The sequence below is a fragment of the Phaethon aethereus genome (assembly GCF_964289735.1).
Source record: "Phaethon aethereus genome assembly, chromosome: 3".
NCBI lineage: Eukaryota > Metazoa > Chordata > Aves > Phaethontiformes > Phaethontidae > Phaethon > Phaethon aethereus.
The window spans coordinates 69,194,964-69,219,799 of record NC_138576.1 but is presented as its reverse complement, the minus strand read 5'-3'; the positions used below and the strand labels follow the sequence as shown (position 1 = coordinate 69,219,799).

The window sequence follows — 24,836 nt, the reverse complement described above, 5'->3', positions numbered from 1 at the left end:
CAAAACCCAGGAAGCTGTCATTCAGAAACATGGGACACAGGGCAAGAAAAGGTGTCTTTTGTCTCTTTTTTTGACCCATTGACTGTGCTGATGCAGGTGGTCAAATCATACAAATCCTTTCATAAACTTCAGATTTCACCAGCTCCATTTTTTATTCCTGCTATGGCTACTAAAATTCTGTTCAAGAAAAGACCCATTCTAATTATTAGAAAGCATCCTTTAATTTCCAGTCAAAATGTATTTCAAGCCACAGTTTATTCCGTCCTACTTGTGCCAGCATTGTCCTTTAGCCATGCTCTCTCCTGGCTATATACCAATTTGTCGCATTCATCAAATGCACTCAGGCTCTCTCAGGCTCCGTTTTGCTAGGCTGAACAAGAACAGTTGTCTCACAATGCTCTGCACAGCGCTCTCTGCAGTTTCAAATTCATCTTTCTTGAAGATGGATGAGCAGATCTGTACATCTGCAGACTTCCAGATCTTACTCTATGATTTCAACAGCACCATGTGCAAGAGGTCTTGTAACAGAGACAGTATAGAAAGCAGGAGAGGAGAGAAAGGCACAGGTGTAACATCTGACTTAAAGCAACCACGTTCAGATATTTTGCATTGGTTCCAAGATAAAAAAGCAAAAAAAACCACTGAGTGTCATTTTACATTGCTAACTGTCCAACTTCTGTGTAAAAAGCAACCTGTTAAATCAAGACAGAATACCTAAAACATCTTCACTGTCAGCTGCATACTTTTACCATTTCTTAGTCTATGGGAGACTTGGAAATTGAAAGGCATGTAGGCTTCTACATTCTCTTATACTTTCTGTATAGGTATGCTCAAATAATTCAATGGTTAGTTCATTAAAATCACATCTATTTCTGGAGCCACATTAGGATATCTTTCCTATAAAAGAAAACAAAAAATAGCAGCTTTACAAATCAGGAGCTTTCCTCTGCCACTCAACTTTTGTGGGTGAAAGCCCGTGCTTCTCACGTCAACCTACTGGTACGAGCCAGCCTGGCTGATTTAGTGGACAGGCTGTGCCCAAATACAGCTTTATCTACAGTAACCTTCCTTTTAAGAAGATTTGGATTCAGCCTCATTTACATAGTTCAGGTGATGAATCGAAGATATACTATTCTTAGAAGTTATTTGCTGGTTTTAGCCAGCAAATAACTCAGTTGGAGTGAGAGATTCTTGGGAGTCAGGCAAAAAAAAACCCCAAACAAAAAAAAACCCCAAACAACTTTAATGTATGGTGCTTATATTGATAATCTACAGAGCTCAGGAGTGTAGGAAGCCAGGTAGGCACACAAGAGGGAACAAAGTCTGCCTTGTCTCTCACAGTGAGTGGTTTGCAGGATTAGCCTTCTGAGAGAAAGCAGCCTCTTGTCTGAGACCCTGGAAGATGAGGGTTACTATCTTATATTCAACAGGTTTTGTTCCACTTTGGGGAAATAAAGCAAAGACCTCTGAGAAAAGGAACCTAGAAAATTTGACTATGAAGAACATTCCTTGGTAGACAAACTAAAGTGTTGGTCAGCAATGATGCATGCTCGTAAGACCAGAGCTTGTGCCTCCAACCTTCTTTTTGGTTACCCATGAGACAAAGAAAAGATGAAATTTAATGGCAGACTTAAGGGAGAGCAGACATAGTACAGAGGAAGGAACCTCTGAACCCAACATACTAAGACCTGGAACCCTTGCCAGCTCTCAGATTAGAGTTATCTCTGGGGGGAAAACACATTATGTGCATGTATCCTATGAATTAATTTGGAAACGGGACTACAAATTATTACCTTCACTGAAGGACATGCGAAAACCTGAGAGGATCAGTCTGCTATAAATGCATAGGAACATTTCAGAAGCTTATGCTCCATGTCACCCACAACACCCGCAACAGAGCTCTGGCTTCCTGCAATGCTATTATTTATCAGAGCAGTATCTCACATGCCTGACTGATGGTACGCAAAATGAAACTTGTTATTACTTTTTTCCAGGCAGTATCTTGCTAATGGTTACTGAGCCTTTCACTTCTTCAAGCCCAAGCTAACAATGAAATGTGGAAGTATCTACCAGAATAATGAAAAGACAGCTTGCTATCATAAAAATGAGTAAGACCTAAGTTTACAAACTGAACTCAGATACAAATTCAGGGTTCTTTGGTACATCTGTGTGTCAGAGACATCCTGGGAGGGTGGAAAGGAGAGAAGCAGCTCTGATACAGCACCAGGAGGTTTTACAATGTGCAGCACATGCTGCATCAGCATGCTATGTCACTATACCTAGGGAGGCAAACAGCGACAATTATTTTGACACCTATTCTACTGATGTGGCTTTTGGTCTTCTCCAACACTGCTGTAGGGGGCAGGAGGCAGGGAGACTCCTTGGATCCCCTTTGCAATCCTCATAGCCCACCTGGAGCCTGGAACACTGGGGTCTGCCAGGGCTACTGCAGACAAGCGCCACAGGCCAGGAGCCCTGTCACGACGGTACAGTCTGGTCTGCTGCCCAGACAACAAGGGTGTACTTTGACATGCTGCCTGTCTGCTTGCTGCTCTGTATCCCTCCCAGGGTGCTCACAGACAATGGCTACGGCTTAGCTCTTTATTTTCTGCAAAAGATGCTAGCGACTTCTCTTAGTCAAAACAAAACAAAACAGAAGAATTCAGAAGTCAACACAGTACAAATATAATGTGAATAAATGATGTAGGAAAAAGATTTCTCATCTGCAAAGCTTTATCCATAAATTACCTGTTTCATGTAAGACTGTCACCAGCTTCTTATTATCGTGCCATAAAGAAGAAATTTCCTTTCAAACACCTGCTTAGATGACTGACATTTCATCATTACTACAAACAGTAACACTTACACTATTAAATTGCCAAAGGGAATTTTTTTACCACATACAAAAGGCACCTGTGAGCTGACAGGCAGCAGATGGGCATATGGTTTATGGAACTGCCCAGCAGCACCGGGAACAGCTTTCAGGGGTTGTCTTCTTCACTCATTTCTGCTGCACTCATTTTTACATTGTGTGAGCAATGGCTGAGCCTATCGTTTACCCTTGTTGATACTGTACTTCTGTGGCTGATGCTGAAACAACTTTTTTCCTTTAACTTCTTTTAACTCCTAACACATTCCACATTCTACCTTTGTTGAGTTGCTGCCAACTCTCACCATATCATCACAATGTGACTGCATCGCTTGTTCTTTTTCAGCTTCCAGCTCCAGCAGTCATTATCCTATTTATACGAGAAGGCCATTTTCAAGACCCACCTGAACCAAAGAGTGAGTAAAGACCACCACCCTTTCAAGGAAGCATTTTAAAATAACCTCACAACTTTCAGGGGCTGAGATGCATTTTTTGGAACTTTTTGATTCGCTGAAGTTGGAACTGCAGCACACTGTGCTACTAAACAGCAGGAATTAATCCTGCCTTCAGGTCTTGTAAACATGGAAAGTGTATATAACTTATTTAATACATAATTTATATTTATACATAAGAGTTCATGACTCTCAAAAACCTAACATTAGCCTCACTAAAGATGAATTCTTTGCATCCATTACTCCCTGACTGCCAGCTAGTATTCACTCCACCTGCCTCAGTTCTCATGACGGAGGGTTGTGATCTGATACACCAGCATGTTTTATGGTCTGAGCAGAAGACAGTGAGCTAGGTATGTCTGCTTCAGCTCTGATTTTGATGCTCTGTGAGCATTAGCAAACCTTTGCGCTGCGGTTGTCAATTCCTCACTCTGACAGTGGGTGTGGGTGTAATGCATACCTATGGCATCTGCCATAAAAAAATTACTGAGGATTAATCTGTCAGGTGAGATGCATCTGTGAGATGCAGTGGGCCTTACTCTTCCACTGAGTTCAAAAGACTGGCTCACCTTCTTGCTTAATGTGCTATAAAGTAAAGAGTAACTGAAGTGTATTCACGACGACTATCCAGTGAGTTGTACTGGATTTGCACTGTGTAACACCATTGCTGATTGTGGAATTGATTATTAACACCTTTTCAGGGCAGACTATTCCTCTGTATTACATCTATCTTGTTCCTTTTCAGGGGACTCAAGATGCTTATGCGTAGAATAACTTCATGTTTAGATGTAAGAGGAAGGTATACTTTGAAGTGTTTTGCATCTTCTATGGGTCATATTGACATTCTATGAAGCATAGAGTACCAAGTTTGCTCACTTTCTGTTTTCCTTCTCCCTCCTCCAAATAGACTTCACTTTCTGAGAGGGACTGGAGTGATAGCTATATATTCTTCTGTACCGAGTCTACTCCTGTACAGCAGTAATTTTTAATTTCTCCTTGTAAGGTCATCACAATATATAGGGAGTGCAGAATGTAATAATGTGTTTGAAATAGATATCGAACCTTTCCTGCTTCACTGGAGTTCTACATTCTGCAAAGTCAGCTAGAGGGGATTCCAATATAGTTAGAAATGTGTAGTTCTAAAAATCCTTGCACCTTAGGAAAAATTCCAAGACCTGACATTTCCAAAAGGCTGTATTTAGGGATGCATAAACTAGTAAGCGGTCTGATCTCACCCTAAAGTTAACCTGAACCATTTTAAAGGAGTTTTCCACGTCTTTTATAACTCTTTTCCCCTGATCCAATACACATCTGATTCTAGTTGGCACCAAAAGATAGATGTATTTAAATTGCATGAAAAAGGCTAATCTTGTATTTCTATCTTGCTGGGAGACAGGAAGTACTCGAAATCTCATAAGAAAGGCGGTTCTCCTTGGACATCCAGCCACTTTTTACATAGTCAAGTAATTTACATAGCTCAGAGAAGAATTCAAATTTTTGTGTTAGCCAAACTGACCCTCTTAACCTCTGGAGGCTCATTCATCACTAGGTAGAGGTTACTAGAAGACACTGGAAAGGCTGCTCAGTCTAACAGCCAACTGTGAAGTTCCTGATCTTTTGTATCCTTGTTCTTTCCTCTAGGAAAATCCAACAAATGCAATAGTATTTAAGAACACTTTTTGACAGGGAAAAGAAGTGGTGTATTATTCAAGAGGCTAGAGAAAGAAAATAAAACTGGTCCAAATCCTGTCATTCCGCATTAATCTTTACTTTTTTCTTACTCAGTGAAACTTTTGTTACCAAGGTAGATCTGAGTAAAGGTAACAAAATTAATATGGACTTTGGGACTGCTAAATATTTAGCAGTATTTACTGCAATTCATCTACAGAAAACCCTACAGTCATAACGTACATTTTCCATAAATGACCTAGGTTCACTTTGCAGTATTGATATAGTCCCTTGAATATTTCTGAAGAGTTGCACTGCCTAGTGTTTAAGATTCAATGAAAACCAATAGCATTAAGTTGCTGAAGTTACTTTCAAAACGATACATGAAACAATGGTTTTTAAGTGGCTTAAACACTTTTGAACTTTCAACCCATGAGCCACTTCTACAACAATATTGCAAGGTGATGCATATACACTTAGTGTCTTCTTTCACAAAAGGAAAACCTGAAACCAAAGCTTGCCCATGGCTACAAGGAAAAGCTCACACTGAATTTAGAAATCGAATATCCCTGCACACGTTTTCATGCTAGGACCATGCTTCTCTTTATGACCTGATCATATCCACAGTAAAAGGCATGCCTACCAGTGACGAGATACTGATGTTTCATAAGTCTTACCTTCTCGGCAGGTTCTGCTGGTAACCTTGTGGCAGAACAGAACTCACAGCATCTATTTGTGCTAATGGAAGAACATGTTAATGTATTAAGCAGGCGAAAAACATTTTGTGAAGTATGTGTTTATTTACCTTTTTGATCTTCTTTTTTTCCTTCCAATGCCGATGCTTTCTCTGATAAAGTATCATTATCTCCACTAGCTTTTACCACATTTTCTTCCTGTATGGTTTCTTCACCAATGGCTATGGTGTGTCCATTTGAAGTTTCAAAACTTACTGTTACATCACCATCTGAAATGAAAATTAAAAAGCTATTGTTGAGTTTAACTGCTTCCTTAGCACCAATTAACAACACACAGTATCCCTCTGTTTTCAAGTTTCCATGGAAGCAAAGCAGAAAGACTTACTGAAATGTGAAACATCAGGCTGCAGATCTGCTCTGAAAAGTTAACGCTGTAAAGGAACTCTACAGGCTTCCATGTTCTTTGGGTGGACACCTCTGCAGTAGTGGGCCTGGAAGGTCATGTGGGTTTTCAGGTCCAGCTTCGTGTCTGTACACATTAGCATCTCGTTCTCTTCCTCCCTGCACCTTGGTTTACACAGCAAAAAAAGGTGTGCATGGACCACAGTGGAGCTGCAATGTGTTCCAACAGGTGCCAAGTCTGAACAATTAGGGGGCAGAGCTGCAGGACTACTGTGGTGCATCCCAGTAGGTAAATCAGCCAGGAATTGAGACAGAAGTTCTCAGAATATGTGTGCCCAGTTAATGAATAAAAATGGTCACAAAGTCATCATCCAGTCTTAAAAACCAAAGTGAGATCTTCCTGTGTCATGTATCATACCATTATTAAATTCTGCAAGTCAAATTCTTTCCCAGCTCTGATGATATTTTACTCACTTACCCGAAGTATCTCAGCTACAAGTTCTTTTTTAACACTTAAAAAAACTTCTTTCTCTTCCGTATTTGTCTCTATATTCCTGAAAAATGCTACATACTCTTGCTGGCTTACAGCTTTAGCTCTTCCCTTATTTACCGATTTCTGTTCTCTGTTTCATGCATTTTTTCATGCTGATTTTCTTCTCTGGTAATTTCTAAGGCTTGTTATCCTTACATTGCTCACAGCCCATGTGCAGTTCACGTAGATGACTGCTTTGCTTCTATAGGATTCTCTTGCTGTCCATCCAAAAATTATGCAAATCCACCTGGCATGTCTTCTGCTCCCTCCAGTGTTTCTTCATTAATTGTGGTAATTCCACTCTCCTCTTCCTCTTCCTTGCTGTGTGCTATCAGACCTGGATGTTTGGCAGTTCCCTGCTTTCAAAACAATTATGCAGCCTCTCTCTTACCACCTTGGGCTGCTCCATGGGTTAAGCTGATGGTTTCATTCTCACCCACACACTGACTTCAACTTGATGTGGTGTTCAACTAAGTTGCCTTCTTAACTTTGTCTCATTCACTATAGCTGACAGTTGCACAAGGCTTCCTTCTTACCTTACTGCAACATTCAGTTTTTTCAGCTCCTTTCTTCCAGGTGTTCATAAATCCGTTCTTTCCTCTGTGCCTCCACATGTGGCATTCCCACCTCTTATCCATGTCACGGTTCTGCAAACACCACCTGCTTCCAAGTGGCACTTGTCACTTCTTTATTCTCCATCCCATGTGAGACAGTCACTTCTTCACATTTCTTACCTCTCAGATTTCAAGACTCCATGTAATTTCCCCATCTCGCTTTCATCTCCATAGTCATTCCTTCTAATTACCTTCACACTTGCTTAACCACTGTCTTTTCTGTATCTCTTTTTTAGCACCTTCAAACCGATCCTGTATTCTTTCAAACTGCTCCTTAAAAACTGTAATTTTCATCAGACAGGAAGCACAACATGATGAAGGTAACATGGACCAGACTGATGGCCTTCTTAAGATGGAAGGAAGGGGAGAAAATTGTTCATCTTTACATCCTTTTCTTGCTTTGCTCAATCTCTGTAAAGGATTCAAAGTCCCATCCCCTTTTAAAAGTGGAATAGAGGGTCAAGGACACTGATGACCAAAGCACAGACACTTTTAGCGCAAATGATAGTATTTATATTCAGACTGTAACCAATCTGAAATGTTAACACATTTCATTAACTGTCCCAGCAGTTTAAATGCAATTTACAACCATCAATGGACAAAGTCACGTAGCTCCCCAGTAAAGCATGTAGCAAAAAAACATAACAAATTCACAGAGGACAATTTGAGGCATGGACAGTTTGCATTTCTTGTTTTAAGTCAAAGACAGTGGCAGAGACAAGTTCAGAAGCCAGCTATGCTGAATGCCATAGCCTGGTAATTAGCAAAGCATTGTAAAGACAAGTGATGTCACATGTCAACAAACAAGCCCTTTACTTCTAAGTATCAATGGGTACGATACTAACCGTACACATTGATGTTTTCCTGATTCTTCAGCTCAGGCAAAGTAACACAATAGCTAGGAGAAAAATATTTGGAAATCATGGAGTTCTTAGACTCCTTGACAAAATGATGAATGGTTTAATTTTAAGCTACAGAAAATTATTTTACTCACTTGACTCTTATTTGATCTAGATATATAGAAGATCAAGAATATTAGAATACCAACTAGACACAGTCAGTGGTGTTAACCATGGTTTACTCATGCTTTTTGAAACAGAAATTCTGGTTAATATCAGTTACTAAACCCTATGGCATTTGGAAACAAGTGGTGTCTTCCCCCCAGTTTTATGTTTGTGCCATTTATGAATGTGGTCTGTGTGACAGTGGTGGGATCTGTATGATCCCAAGCACTGGTACTTTTTCATACCTGAAATGGATGTTACCGATTTGTTTGGGGGGGGGAGAAGGGGGGGGTCCCAAAGCCTCCAATTTTTCAGCCAACTTTTCTCATCTTACACTCCACTTGCTTCAAAAAAAAAAGGTTAATCACTAACTTAAAAAAATTCTGTCAAACATTAAGTAGGAACCAGAGGAGTCACACTATTTACAGCGAGCACCAAAATACTTAAGGGTATGGCCAGAAGTCAGGTGGTGTACCTACGGTAGGAGCAGTTATAGAACACAAATCTCTCAACTCCAACTTTATTTTTTTGTCAACTGGCCCAAATTACTTCTGACACTCCTCAGCTTTGTCTCCTTATTCCTATTTATTCTACATGGAAACAATGCAATAGTGCCTTTATCACCCATGTTTAGCACTTAGGAGCTAAATTCTAGGTAATGTGTTATCACCTTGCTCGGGCATTTCCTTCAGCACTCCCCTTCTTATCAGCTCCTCTCTGCTTTGTCTTGTCGAAATCTTCCTTTCCAACACTAAAGAAAAAGCACAGTTAAGAATAGATTTATTCTCATACTGCTGATGCCTGCAAAAAATGTAGAAAAAGATTTTTATTTTAAAGAAACCCTGAGAAATCTTGTTTCCTCTGATTCTGCAGGAGAATTGGTCTGGGTTTCCATGGACGTTCTCTGAAAATATTCTCCCACAGTTTCAGGCACAGAAGGGGGGATTCATCTGACCCAATGCCTTCAGCTGGGCGAGCCTCTGTGAGGCTTCCTTTACAGTCAATGGAAAAAGGCGCTTCCAGAGTGAAACTGAACTCATCCTAGCATAGGCATGTAATACGTAAAATCACCTCTTTACCATTGACTGGGGTGACTAGCTCAGCTGGAGATACGTCCACCTGCTTTGTAGATGTTTTGATTTGGGAGAGACAAATCCTGCTCAGAGCAAGCAACTCACAGGGTAGCCTTGATGACATGCAAACTCTTTTAAAAGAAAAAAATAACCTTAAACAGAAGCTAGAAAGTTTTCTTCTAGAAAGGAATAACATCCTCATCCAGGCTGGTTGGCTTTCATGAAAAAAAAAAAGCAGCATCCTGGTTTTTAAGTTAAAAAAGAGCAGCATACAACATACAAAAAAAGACTGTGACATAAACATAATAATTAAAATGCTTCATCTCCCATGGGAAAAATGCTAAAAAGTTTTATAGGGGAAAGCATTTACAGATGGCAAAATAGAATAACTCCCCCACTGCCAAACCAATACAGTTTTGGTCAGTGATCTGGGAGGCCATTGTAATGATCCATGGAACCATGGTGCACAGCCCATAAAATGAGAGTATCACTTGTAAAATCCTGTCTTCGCTGTTAGGATAAATTAATCTCCCATCCTGATTCTGTTTACACATGGACATCAAAACCCAAGTGATGTTTGGAGCTCAAGCTGAGGGCATGTGGCAAAGCTTCAGCCATGCTAGACTTCATCCTATTAACGCTATGGGATAGGGTTGTTTATCTCATCAACTAATTCAAACACTCCGGTAATCCAATTACTCTCTAGGGCCAGTCTAATTGCTGTATGCAGATTAAATGCTGCAAGAAGCATTGTCAATCCCACTTGCACGAGCCCAGCTGGAATGAACAGCCATACGGTGAAGCGACAGCTCCTCTGAAGACATGGAGAGAGGCAGTTTAAGCACTTCTGAGAAATCTACGTTCCACACATAGCAGCTGATAAATCCCTCTCTCCGCAGCAGGTAACCCCGGCCACTGACTTGCAGCCAGGCCGGCTGAACTCAGATGCCTGAAGGCACCACTGCTCGCAGCTTCCCACTCCCCTTCTCTGCCAGGGAAGGGGATGGTTGAACAAAAAATGAAGCAGGTTTTGCGCTTCTCAAATTTACAGCACCAGGTTTATTTCTCACACCGCAAAGTGTGAGCATTCAGCTAATGCTCCACGTGGGATGCACTTCCCTGCCAAAAAAGCACCGACTCCTGGCAGAAGAACTGTGGGCAGTAACTATTTTGACCGGCCCAGCTCAAGCTACCCACGCCTGTGAGATCGACGGCTCATGAATGCAAACAGTACTGGCACAAGAACATGTAAGTTGGCACTAGGTCTGTGTTTATATACTCCGGTACTTTGTGGGATCTGTCCGTTAAAGGTCAAACCTTCACAGCATTCAAATCGCACTGGACAATATAAAGGTACCTGTGAGTATGGCTGCAGACTCGCAGGGTAAGCCAGCCTCCTTGGCAGACTGTGGCAGCCTGAACTCAGATCAGGTTAGACTGCCTTCGGTCCCGATCCTAAATTATGCAGGAGCTCTTCCAATTTCTCCCTGTTACTTTTTAAGGTATATGCCTTGCAACTGTGTGTCACACATTTACTGGCATGGCAAACAAAGCACAGGAGCGTGCCCTATTCTTGCAACGAGTTTTTCATGTAGGTGAACACATATATTCTCTTATTATTATTTCAGCTTTACAAGTATAATTTACTTCCTACTGTTTTTCCTCTCTGCTTCCTTTTTACATCTGTTTTCTTGAGGACAGTGAAATGAGACGATCTCTCATATACTTATTTGTGGGACTTAATCCAATACCACTTGAAAACAATGATGCTCCTTCCATCAGTTTCACAAACATTGAATCAGACCCCCCATCAATGTCTCTCTCTAGTTGTCAGGATGATATTTTTTTCAGTTCTACAACACTGAATTAACAACTGTATTGAATGAATTATCATGGAAAATGTCAATTGGCGTTAAAAGACATTAACTCCTTACACTTTTACTGGAAGACCTCAAAGCATTTTATTAACATTACATAGGTTTCATAACATCCCTTAGACATAACTATCTCCATTTCACAGATTAGAAAATTTATGAACAGATAAGCAGCTTAAGCCCCAATCCTTCATCATCTAAAATGCTAGCCATGAGTGGTGTTTTTATTTAAACTGATTAAGCTCAGTTAATTCAGCTTGAAATTATAATTTATTTAAAATATTATTTGGCCCATGGAAAGAACATTAGAAATCATGCTAGTATTCACTATGAGTATCATAATTTTAATTCCTGCAAAGAAAAAGGAAAAATTTTAATTTAAATCAGTGACCAAAAATATGTCCCCTTGTATAAGAGGAATGAGCAGCCTGTCTACTGGTGCTATTTAGCCAGGGTGGACTCATCATTATAATTTATCGTTTATTACAGACTTTGGACTACACAATACCTTTCACATTTACACAGTCAAGTATTTTGATTACGACAGACCAACTGCAGTGAGCTTTAATCACATTTGACTACTGTTACATTTCAGTAAACTTTCTTAAAATAAGAGAGTTACAAAGTCAAGCATTCAGAAGTCAGGAAATGTTTGAATGAAGGTTGATGGGTGTGCAGATGGTACAGCTTTTATTTGCTTGTTATATATTTTACCTCAGCCATCCCTGCCTTGTTTAGGATCCAGACTGCACTGTATCCAATGAACAGTTTCTTTGCCTAAATTTTTAGTCTTACCTTTCAAGCTGGGGCCCAGACCTCATTTGAGGAACAACCTAAACCTTCATTTGAACAGAAAACTCCTAGTTTTCCCAAACATCACCCCAGCAACTGAGTGAACCAAAGACAACATGTTTTTCTCCTTGATGCCCATGTGCGATACACAAAGGTGTTATCATGACTGTATAGATAGGTAACTTACAGCACAGAAAGATTAAGTTATATTATCAAACATGCTGACATTTGTTAAGTGTTTAATTTGAAGTACCTTTTCAGATGTGATTTCCCACATTAAAATTGTGATAAATAAATAAAACAAACAAAAAACCAAAAAAACCCCCAAAGCATAGGAATTCTAGTTGAATTGCCTACTTATGGTTCAAAATACCTGATCAACAGAAGTGAAACTATGAGCATGGGCCATCTGCTGCTGAGCTAACGACATAGACAACTGTAGAAACAGTTATCTACCTGAACCACCTGTAATGGGTATCACTATTTGTCACCTCAGAAATTGTGCAGTCTCCTGAGTTCAGTACAGGGAGACGACTGTACTTTGGTGGTTCCACCACTGTCCCGCTTGGCATGTTCCCTCCTCTCACCACCTCTGTCATGACTTCATCATCTCAGTCTCTCTCCTTCACTTGAAAAAGTTTAAAGTTCTTATCTTTGGCTTCCAGACCTATCTCTCTTCTCTTCTTTCTTCTTCTAGCAGAACTTGCCACAATACAGCACCCATTTGCTCCTCCCATAAGCCCACGTTCGTCTATTCCTGCTGATCATCATTTTTGCAACCTCTGATCTTACAAGTTATTACCTATTCCTCACTCAGGGGTACATGACTAGTACTATGTTAGAACAAATATAAGATAAATGTTAGTTGTACCACCATCATGTGGACATCCTTAGGCTGAGTGATCAGTTGATCTTATTACTACAAATCTTTTCTGTCACATATGTATATAATAACGTGTGTATATACACATCTGTGAATATATATATATCTTAACATATGTCTGTGATATAGATGAAGTGTGAATATATACAACATTTCAACATTAACATCAACATATCATTTATAACATTAAGTGATAATAAAATTGAAACAACAATTTCTCCATCTATAAATATGTACATCTTGAGATGGATTACACAAACAAGTCAGTCCTGACTGTGAGTGTAACTGGTCATCAGTCCTCACCTGCTGAGGAAGGCTGAGGTGAGGCGGGTTCCACTCTCAGACATCATGCTCCAGCAGACTCAAAAAATCCCATGTCAAAATTCTTCCCCGATTGCAGTCAAAAGCAAAGTTTGCCTTGACTTCAGGTGTAACTGCCAGCGAGTGTGTGAACTTATCACACTGTATGCAGCCATCACTTACTTGAGTAAATCTTACTCGTCCAAAGGATCCCACAAACATTTGTATTTTTAGCCCAATACAAATAATAGAAACAGTAATCATAAGAACAGTTTACCTCAAAAAGCAGTTTCCCTCCATCCCCCTCAGAAGAGCCTGCTTAATGGTATTCAGCAGCTACAAACCTCAGGCACTCTTAAAACCCACTCTCTGACGCAAAGTGCTGTGAGATTCTGCATATTCTCCAGTCTTTAGTTTTGCTCTTCCAAAAGAAGCTCAAGAGAATTCCAATTTTCAATTTTTCTCTGACCTAGTAAGACCTAAAACTGCCTTCTGCTCCCTGTCTGCATATACTCTTGCAGTGGAGCTTTGAAGTGGCATCTGCTTCATGCCAAGACACAAACTGTTGCCTTCTTTTCCTTCACAGCAAAACACTGCAGAGGGGAGAAACCCTTGAGATGATGCCATTTTTGGTTTGTTTTTACTTAATTTTGAAAGCCCTCTAGGCAGAAAGTATACAACCAGTGCCCAGAGAAGAGATTTTCTGAGATACAGCATGGAAAATATGTTGCTAAAGGAAAAAATTCCAACCATCATTCCTATATCGGCATAAATACCTCCACATCTAGTCCTCCATCTTTTTTTTAATGTTTGTGGTATTTGCTGTTTATGAACATCTTTCAGTTGCTAGCGTAAGAGAGTCATGTGAGACTTTGTCAAAGCACTGCAGGGTACATGCCCTGGCAAGGCTGTAGCAGGAACCTATTTCAAAAAGCCTATTGAAAACCCAGATAAAGCAATAAAAGCTTTTTCCAATAGCCCACATTCTGTCTTAGAAGAAACTCTTTCTTCAACTGCGTACAGGTTTATCAAGTTGTAGCCCTGTTAAGAGAACAGGCAATAAACGTGACGATCATCATACTGTCCCATGGTCTCAGGCCAGGAAATCGGCTTCCTGCATGTAAGATGCTCACACAAACACGTACATACACGTACCCTGTGCTGTAATGTAAATACATCTCTGATCAAGTAGTCTGAGGAAGAGGATTTCCTGTAGGATTTTTTATTTTATTTTGTGTGGATGTTTTCCCATTTCTTTCTCAAGTTAGATAAGCAAGTTTCTTCTTGCCGTGCCAGTTAGCACGCAGTAAGGGGTAACTTGCCAAGTAAATGCATCTTCTCAGTCTCTGTTGGTCCTGGGTCTGTTTCCTCAAGAAATACAGGGATAACCTCTTTTTTTTTTTTTCCCCTGAAACTACTGTCTGAGGTAGTTTCCTTAGGATGAATGCAATCCAAACTCATTTTCATTTCAAATTCCAGCCTCACAGGAAGCACATACACAAGCATAAGTGATACCTTACATACATAAGAGTTTAAAAGCAAATGAACATCCCCCTATAGCTCTGCAGCTTCCTGACAACTAAATAGTCCTCAAGCATGTAAAGATACGCTTTCACTGCAAGCTAACCGATTTGTACTAAAAAGCTACAGCTTATTCATGATGCAGCTGGAGCCGGCACCCTGTCTCTTTCGGGGATTTCTGGGGACACAACCCCTCACAGTTAGCGCTGCAGAACAGTACAATTTATCCCTATTATTCTCTATATGGAAATACATGGGGCGGTCACCTGCATTTCTGGCCAAGATGGAGGAGGAACTGCAGGAGGGCACTGGAAGTCAACACCAAAATTACTTATTCTGGTCCACTCCTACGAGCACTAAGCTAGCAGTACTACTGGGCAACCAGCATGAATGAAAGATCTACGTAGCCCACATCCGGCTGCTGGCATAGGATGGAAAGTACTTGGAAGAAAAAGCTTTGTATGTAGACAGGAGGGTAAACAGCAATAAAACCTGAGCAAGACTATAAACTATAATTGCCTTGAAGATGTACTCCAAATCTTCCCTCTGTAGAGATTAATCAGTACCTATACACATTCTTCTTCAACATAAAAGCTCTGGGAACTGTTTTTGTACCACTATCATATAGCCAAATGCCTGAATTTGTAGGTTACATCTTAAGAGAGTCACAACAGGTAAAACTCTCATATGAAATTTAGGGGGAAAATAATTTGAGAACCTTTTGTTTCTTTTTAGAACTCTTACAATTCATATCATCCAGGTTTACTTTCTTTCCTTCTCTCCAGCTTAGTGAGCCAGTCTTGCTGGTTCTTTCACCTCAAGGTGAAAGTCAAGATTTTCAGATACTACAGAACTCCCAGAGTTTCATTTTAAGGAAAAAAAAAAAAAGCACTAAATATTGTCATGGTTGGCAAAATGCATGTCAACTGGAACATACAAATGCAAGCTGATACATTGAATGTACAAAATAATAAAGAATTTTTGAAAACCTGCAATTAATTCCCTGTGTATATATTTGTATAATTCCACTCAAATAAATTGAATTTTACAGTGTAGCAGGATGAATAAGCAGAACTTTATTAAAAATAGAGCATATATACTCCTTAGAGGAAAAAAATCAATCTACTGAATAATGAAAAAATATCAAAAATTCCCAAACCTCCTGTGTAATATCTTAAGTTCTGTTCACCAAGCTATGTATTGAATTTTGTATATTCACTCTTCACAAACTATACAGGTACTGAAATACTGTAGCTTATGTAGTTCAGAGCATTAGAAGGGTTTTGTGTTTTGTTAGCTGTTTTACATTATGTTATTAAATATGATAGCAGTCTTTACTGTATCAGAGCTTCAGTATGTACTACATGGTTATGTAGCAGGATGCTATCTAAACAATGAAGTAAAAAATGAAAGGTTTTTCAGGATAATTTAAAAGTCTATACAGAAGACGACACTTCTAGATACATGAGATACATTAAGCACTTAGTGAATCAATTGCGTTAGTTGCTTTTTTGCCACAAAGGACTATTAAATATAAAATCTTGTGATTAGACTTAGAGTGGGGACTTCAGTTAGTCAGCTAAGTGTTACCTCCTCCTGCACTGAACTGTTCCCATCCACTATACCATTTACAGAGATATACTTCATTGTGGAGATAATTAACTTCCACTTTTCAATACATAATTATATGTAATCATGTATTCAATTGACCAAAAGAGCTCCCACTTAAATGATCTATGAACTACAATTACCTTTCACCATCAACTCCATTCTTCTTCTGCCAATTTGTAGTCCAAATTCTCCTAACTTTTATAGATTTCTGTTTGCACACTGGCACTCTCCATTTTCAAGAAAAGACTGATCACAAAATAAAGCTTTAACTTCGGAAAAAATAGAAGGAGGTCTATATTACTCTCTTAGTTTCCAGACCTGAAAGGCAATGTTGCAAAACCACAGCTGAAATTTAAAAAATCAGGTCACCTAAATTTTAATAAGTCAACCAAAAGAGTGGCTCTGTTTTTCCTCTCTGCTTCAGCATGCTTTATCAATAGTAATCACAATGCTAGGACACAAATCCAAGCGGTAACCTTCGCAGAAGAGTAAAAACTACTTCTTGTTATGTTTTGCTCTATTTGTTTTTAGCTGGATCGGGTTTGTGATCTGCTTATCACAAAACTGCTGCCAGTACACAGGAGGCAGCGGCAGTAAACAGACACAACTGAGAGAACTAGGAAGACAAATTAGCACTTGAAAACTAGTTTTGAGCTAGTTAAGATGCACACTGCTTCCCAATAATTACCTCTTTCTTAAGAGTAATAAATGCAGCTATGCATTGAGAGCACCCAGAGACTCAGAATGTAAAGCATTACACATATTCTGCTGGAATGCTACTAGTACCTTAGCTCTGATGGTCTAGGTATATGAATTCAGCAAGGTTCAGGGAGAGAGACAACAACCCTTTTTGCAAACTACTATAGCTGTATGGCATCTGAAAAAGGTGTGCCTTAAAGTTTGTCTATTTGTATCCATGGTATAATTTTAAAGCTTGATTTTCATTACAGTTCTGAAATTATTTAATGTTTTCTGTTCATTACACCTACTGTTAAACATCTCCATTTTTCAGGTGCTCACCTTGAGATAAATTGTCCTTAATAACTCCATCTGAAGTCAGTGCCAATGGGAACTGTGGGTTCCACACACCCCTGAAAGGACTTGAGGGACCACACCATCATAAACAAGACAGGCAAATTAAGTACAAGCAAGTAACTAAGGAGGCACTTTTGGAAATTATGACCTTGATTTCTTTGTGCCCAATTTCCTCCTTTTGTAAAAGAAATACAAACACATGCTTTGCCTTGGTACTGTAAGAATTGATGTGTCATGCTTGTAAGATTGGATTGAGGCCCTCTAAAGAAAGACAGTACAACGTAAGAAACACTGTATTTAACATGAATTTATCAGATATTCATTTGTAAAAAATAACTGCAAAATGACATGTGCATTATTATTTAATGGCATAATAATTTAACACATGCTAATATGCTGTGCCAGTTTGGGGAACCTCTGTATACACAGCTTATGAATGGTGATTATTCTGGAGAATTCACTGCATATAAAATCACATACCTGTCCAACAGTAGCTGCAGAACATTCAGGAGTCATTAACTAGAAATAGCTTTGCTCCAACAATATGATAAAAGTACTGGAGAAGGTGAAGGGAACTGGAAGCAATGAAGGAGATAGCAAACTGAAGGGATTTTTTTTATTGCAGTAGTGGAAGAAATTGTAGGGGTTTTGTTGCAGGGTACCCAGAAAAAAAGAGGAAAAAAAAAAGAGACTGAGGGAATGATTTGAGGATCAATCAGAAAAGGTTGTCCAAAACTTCAGTTGGTATCTGGAGTGATGATGGCAACAGAGGAGATGGCTTCTTTTTGCCTTTTGTGTAAATAAAGCATGTTTTAGAAGTTACACCGCAAAACCATAGAATTCCTTGCTGTAATTGTTGGGGGTTGCTATGGGTTTAAAAAGTCAGGTGGTGTTAAGTCAAACTCCTAAGAGTTCAGGAGAGCCTACTGAGGACACCTAAGGAGATTACTATTGGTTTTCTTGCCTACAGCCATGACAGTGGACAGAGGGCTTGCACTGTGGTAATGAATCTGAAGAGCTCGTATATGCTCCCTGGACTCTGATTAGGCTCAAGTTTAGAACAGCACAGCATCCAATGTGTGAATCCCAAACCCAAAGTTTGGGATTTTTTTGGAGAAGGCTCGGCCAGAGCTGCGACACAGAGACACACACACACATATATATGCAGGCTGGCATTCAGTTTCCTAAGCTTGGGTGTCTACAGCCACTTGAGATGCCCCAGGGTTTTGGAGATGCCTGCACAGGGATGGCAAATACGATGCAGAACCTTCTGGGAGAGCAGCCAGGACACCCCGGAGCATCTCAGGTAGCACTAAGCAACTGTGTTTAGCGAACTGAATCCCAGCCCTCAATCTTCCTCTTTTTCAGAAGGAATATAATTCAATCACAGCATTTTATTTCAGATCATTCTTGCCAATAGGGGAGTAAAGGGGCAGAGTAGCCTGTATCAAGGCAGTGGTCGCAAAGCTGATCCTCGTTCTTCTGCTGGGCACGGCCACGTTTGCTTCTCCCCTCTGGACAGACCAAACATCCGTCCTCATGAGGCAAGGTTTGTTTCATAACCCAAGTCACTGACTATTAGGAGGACATAGAGACATTTCCAACATATTTGAGGATATATAATATAGAGGCTAGGGTTTCTCAGTTAACAAAGAAGAGTACTGTCAACATCAAAAGAATATAATTTATAATGTATAGTAAATAAATAAACTGCATATTTTTGGTGATAGGTTCAGGACAGAAGCTGAACAAGATTAGGTTTTTCCTTGCCAAGGATCAAACTGTTTTTCTGTATGTCAAATACTGTGCCTAAATAATCCCTGCCAGCTAACAAGCTTCAAGAGCTTTTCAAATATTACTCTGCAAAGCCATCACAGTGTTTTCTACTATTTGCCACCAAAGGGCCACAGACATACCTGCTGATGTTTCTCTGAATTTGTCACTAGTCTTCTTCTTCCGCCATTTCCAAGGTTTAAAGATTTTGCCAATGGTGGAGAGTTTGCCCTTCCTTTTGAAGGGGGGAGTTTGGGATCCTGGGGCTGGTCCATCCGAGTTAGCGATTGAAGCCTTATCCAAACCATCAACTGTATAAACAAGAAAAGTAAAGTTAACTGAAGGATGGAAAACAAAGTGCTATCTGACAGCTAAACTCCTTCACTGTCATATTGCAACAGGCTGCATGTGGGTCCATGCGTTTTTTGTTCCAGAAGGCAGCCAAATGGCATTTGACCACAGCCCATGGTTGCAAGCCAGTCCCCACCTCAGCTAGCCCTGGGCTTCACTGCTGCTCAGCAGTTCAGCTGCAGCAGGCCAGAACTTGCTTCTCCCGATGTGCATCTGGCACGCCTGCACGCTTCCGCAGCTTTTCTTCGCTACTGGAGAATTTCTTTCAACACATATTTGTGTGACTTTCTCCCTATCTTTGGTAAAGCTGAATAACTAGCTGTCATCATACAGAAAACAAAACCCTTACAATGTAAAACCAGAAACTATTTCTTTTGAGTAAAAAGAATCCTTTCTTAAACGAGCTCTAAAGATACTGTTCTGGCAGTGGAATGGAAATAGGTCTGTTTGATATCCCTGGTAATCAGTCATTCACAGTACAGCCTGCCATGAGTCAGGCTTCTTATTAACAAAACGTACTTAACAATAAGCTTTTGGGCTGTAGCCAAAATTTAACGAAAGGTTACTTTTCTGCAAAAACATATTGAGTGATATGAAAGCAAATATTTATCATCAATGGCTGTAACATTGAGTTTGGTGAATCAAATTAAGACTCACTCCGCAACATGTCATAGCATACAGTTAAAATAAATTTCCCGGAAATTTCCCTGAGAAGTCTACTTTTATCTACTTCTATTTAAGAACTGAGGTTTCTTACAGCATTCAATTCATGGTCCTGCAAACACTTCAAATGTGCTTCGTCTTATTCACGTGAGCAGCTTCGCTGAAGTAACTGCCATTACTTACGTACATAAAATTAATCACAGGCTTAAATGTTTGCGGCATAAGGGCTCTGTAATTGCTTTCATTCATCTAAACATTCTAATTATAACCAATTCGGAACAGAGCTGATGCCACTGTCAACAGTAATAATGATAATCATAGATCATTAAATCAGAAAGTGCTATTCAAAGAAGGAAATATCACTGTCCCCATTTTACAGATGGAAAATATGAAGCACAGAATTGTTAAGTGCTTAATTTTATGTTTGCCAAATGGCTTCCTGAATCCTGGTCCTGTGTCCTAGCTGCTAAAAAGATACATATACAGACACATAACTTCATGGTGCAATCTTATTATTCTGTTTCTCAGACAAATGGAATTTGATGAGTCCTATATTTGGCCTAGACTTTAGATTGATCCAGGATGCTAAAAAAAAAAAAAAAAAAAAAATCTTTTCTGTGAGAAAGCTGATGTAATGCAATCAGAGTCCAAGAAACTTTATTGCCGATGTTTTGAAATAAAGTACTGTGAAAAAAGGTCCATTGTATAACTTCATTGAAGTCTATGAAGTTAAAACCAGAGATAAATTTGTATGAGAATTATAGCATTTAATTCAATAAATCTGAGCAAGTTATGCCATAAAATGTAAAAAATTATGTACTGTCAGAGAGATGGAAAACTTCTCCAGGATAAATTATTGATATTCAGATGCATCAGAACTTAAAGCTTTTATTTAAGTGTTTTCCTTGGGTACTTTCTGTTCTACAACATAGAGATAAGATGGAAGAAAGGCAAGCAAATGGGCTTGAAACATAAAAAGCCAAGATTTTGGTAAGGATGGTAAGGACCCGGATATGTCTACCCCTTGCACAAGTACAAACCCTCAAATTCCTCACTTGTGAATCCTAGAGAATGTAATAGGTCAATCTTCAGGGATGTTTACACTAAGACTCCCCTACAACAAACCAGCTGCCACCCTGCAGACCCTGAGAAGCTGGGTGAGAGGTGGGGATGAGAAGACCACCAAAGGCAGCGAGCCGCTCTGCAGAGAGAGGCAGGCATGGAACAGCAGAAGGACCTCGGTGAGGGTGCCTCACCTGCAATTGGGGATCACACTTTTGTCTAGGCTTACAGTCACTGACTGTGTTGTAAAATCCCCGGTGGAATACAGAAGCCTCTGCTGGAAACTGTGGATCTACGGGAGAAGTACATTTACTTGGAGGGTAGTTACAAAGATTAGAGGGCTAAATTTACCTTGGCAATTCCAGTTGACATAAGAAGGGGCAAGGGCCAAAGCTTGCGGCTGGGGAGAGTCAGCTTAGACATTAGGAAAACACTTCCAGGAGGTGGGTGGCACAGCACTGGAGCAGGTCTTGGGAATTTTTGGAGGCTCAGCCAGGAGAGACAGGCCTGACCTCACCTACTGTTGGCAATAGTCCTACTCTGAGCGAGAGACTGGATTGAGGGACCTCCTGAGGTCCCTCCCAATCAAGATTCCCACGGTGCTAAGGGATGCGGAAAGACACAGTTGCTCTGTGACAACTGTGCTAGTAAATCCAAAGAATCAGAAGTGCTGAAGAGATGAGACCAGGATCTGGTGGCTGAAGAGTTTTGTCCTGGGACAGGTGCCAGGCAGTACCTCACTGGCAGAGGCAGTCTCCCAGCTCGTTAGAGGGAAAGGCTACCCGGTCCTTGGAGGCAGCAGGACAAAACCCATGTTCCTGTCTCCATCAGCTTAGAAAGGTTGGGTTATTGGTGTGAAGAGCCTGCACCTTGGTGACAGACAGCACGGTCTTTCAAATCCTTCTGGGTCATGGAGTCCAGTCTAGTGCAGGCAACCACCTTCACAAAAGCCTCATCTAAATTTTTTCCTCCAGTGCCTACCAGCAGGAATTGAAGAGGATTATGATTCCAGTAGCTCCCCACAGAGAAACATGGATTTGCATCAGTCCCTGCTCTGCCCTCTGCTGAAAATATTTAACCCTGAAATAATGATATTCATCCTAGCTAAAGAAATCTATCTGCTTCAAATGAGCTAACATATGAAAAAAGGGATCTATTTAGTGCTGAATAATTCTGTTCAGGAAGACTGCAACTTTTGAAAACAGGATTCAACATTAACTCCTTCCCACAATAAAAGATGAGGAGTTGATTTATTAAGTGAGTTCAACAAGTGCTCGTAATTGGGGATTACTAAACTATTGACCTTGTAACAGTTCCTTCATTTGAAAAAAGGACCCAAATATGTATCTGTAAAGGAGGAATAAGCATGGCCAAACATCACAGACTGATTTCAGGAATCAAGATAAAGTAACATTTCAAGGGAAAAGGACTTATATTCAAAAGCAATCATAAGGTAGCACATTTTACCAATTAATAAACTGCCTAGAAAAAAAACAATTTCAGCAATGACGTTCCAGAGCATTTATAGAAAGATCTTTTCAAAAGCTACTACTCCTCATCTTTGAAATACTCAGCAGGAAATTGATGTTTAAGATTCACACTGTTTACTTTATAGGTCATGTACTATTTAAGAATAATGCAGTGTATTTTTCACCTCAGAGAGCTTATGTACCTTCTATTAATAAACGTTATACATATTCACTGAGATAAAAGGAAACATCTTAGCTTTCCAAGATTAGAGGAGCTTGGTCATTTGTGTTATCCTTTTACTTGTACAACTGTCTTGAAGTCCTGCCTTCTTCCCACCATCTTCAAAAAGCCTGTCACTTCATTGCCTTCAGTAAGCATGAATTACTAAGTTTGACATTACGACTTTTGACTATACTACCTGCATAGTTTATGTTATTATATTCCAGTCCTTTGCTCTAGGTGTAGATTTTACATCTGAAGGATAAAAAGTGTATGTAAGAAGGATAAGAAGTAAGTACACGAACCACGCACGTTGATGTCATGGGAAGAGGAGATTTGTTTTAAAAGACCAACAGCGCTGAGACGCTGAGAAGCCAAATCATGCTGGCACAGGCCATAAGCTAGATGAAGGACACAAAAAGGACAGCCTCTCCCCAAGCTTATGGGCAGATTAGATCAGTTTATGGATGACCCCGACTTTCTCATAAACACCTGAAGATGGAAATGCCTGACCATGTCTTATCCTAGGAAGGCTACTTGCAACAAGCAACACTGATCTCTGTAGCTGCCTAGGAGAGACTTTTCTCCTGTGAGTGATCTCCAGAGATGTTATGCAGCTAAAGCAGGCATGCAAATTCATCACAGTTTTCCCAGGGCATGGTATACTTCAGCACTGAGACATTCATGCCAGCACTGAGACGTCCATGTCAGCACTGAGACACACTTAACCTTCTTCAGGTAAGAATTTACAAGTAACTTTACAAAAGCAAAATGCAACAAAAAACTATCCATCAAGATAATTTCAAGCAAGTCTAATATAAATTCCTCTGAAGTAAATAGCTGTGATTCTGCTGGTTCCAAGCCTTTCGATCTGGAAGGCAGTAAGACCATTTTTAAAAGGTTTGACTTAAAGAAAATTCATTATCAGAAAAAGAGGGATACATTTATGCCATAAGCTGTTCTGTATTTTTACTTCTGTATATTTTCACTCTTGGCAGTGATAGTGGAAAGCCAAGAAGAACCTAACCTCAAGACTGAATACCCTGAATACCAGGAGTCATGCAAGATATATGGGGGAAAAAACACACACCATCATGTCCTTATGCTATTCTTTTTCTAGTAGAACCATATTTTAATAGTTAACAGATCAAAATTCCTTGCTGGTAGTTTACTACTAATAATTTGAGTCACTAATGATTTTGAAAAGGTCAAACTGGAGTTATTAAATAGCTAGCTACAGTAGGAGTATACTGAAAAGATTTTTCTGTAGAAAAATTACTAACTCTGAATAGTTAGAAGATTCCTTCTCACACTAGTCCACATTCACATTTACTCCCAACAAGAAAGAGTTCATTAGACTGACTTTGTTGTAATTTAGCAGGGAATGTCTTATAAAATTGCTGTTTAATAATTCCTATCTGAACGGTGTTTTAAACGGAGTTCTGTGTTGTGTGGTCAACAACAACACATGATATGAAAACCATGAATCATTTTAATTTAGTCTTACAGAGACTCCAAGCTGATAACAAGTACACTGAAATCAATGCTAGTAACTGAACTTTAATTAGTTTATTCTTGTCACAAAGATTCTTGAGATCCTGGAGTAAAAAGCACTTAGGGTGACATCCAAGAAAATAAATAAGGCAGAATTTAGGTGTGTATATGAAAAGTTGTGCTGTTGGGAGCCTGAGAAACTCTGATCAGATGCTCCCCGACTCTGAAGGTACAGATGCCATAATTCATGACATTAAAACTATCTGAAAGCTCTGCTTCTCTGTACATAAAACAGCATCCCAGACTGGAGTTTCACAGCAGAGTGGCTTTGGTGATGAAGTCAGCCTGGGAAGTTTCTTCACTGCACTTCCAACTGCTCGTTCCTGACCTTAAAAAAATATGCCATCCCTTCAGTTGTAAAAATACAACTATTTATTTGGCTTCATCGCAAGTAAATCTCTGAATGATCCCAACCAAAA

At 39.7% G+C, this 24,836-nt stretch overlaps 1 protein-coding gene across 1 annotated transcript in view; it reads right to left on the bottom strand.

Moving 5' to 3' along the window:
- The window catches only part of PHACTR2 (phosphatase and actin regulator 2), a gene marked incomplete at its 3' end in the record, with an annotated part of 141,846 nt that overhangs the window by 29,369 nt on the left and 87,641 nt on the right, over positions 1-24,836 (bottom strand). The window contains exons 2-4 of the mRNA XM_081998537.1: positions 19,242-19,409; positions 8,907-8,987; positions 5,795-5,953 (exon numbers count right to left, since the gene is read on the bottom strand). Coding sequence (XP_081854663.1) covers positions 5,795-5,953; positions 8,907-8,987; positions 19,242-19,409 — 408 coding nt within the window. The remainder of the gene's footprint in view (positions 1-5,794; positions 5,954-8,906; positions 8,988-19,241; positions 19,410-24,836) is intronic.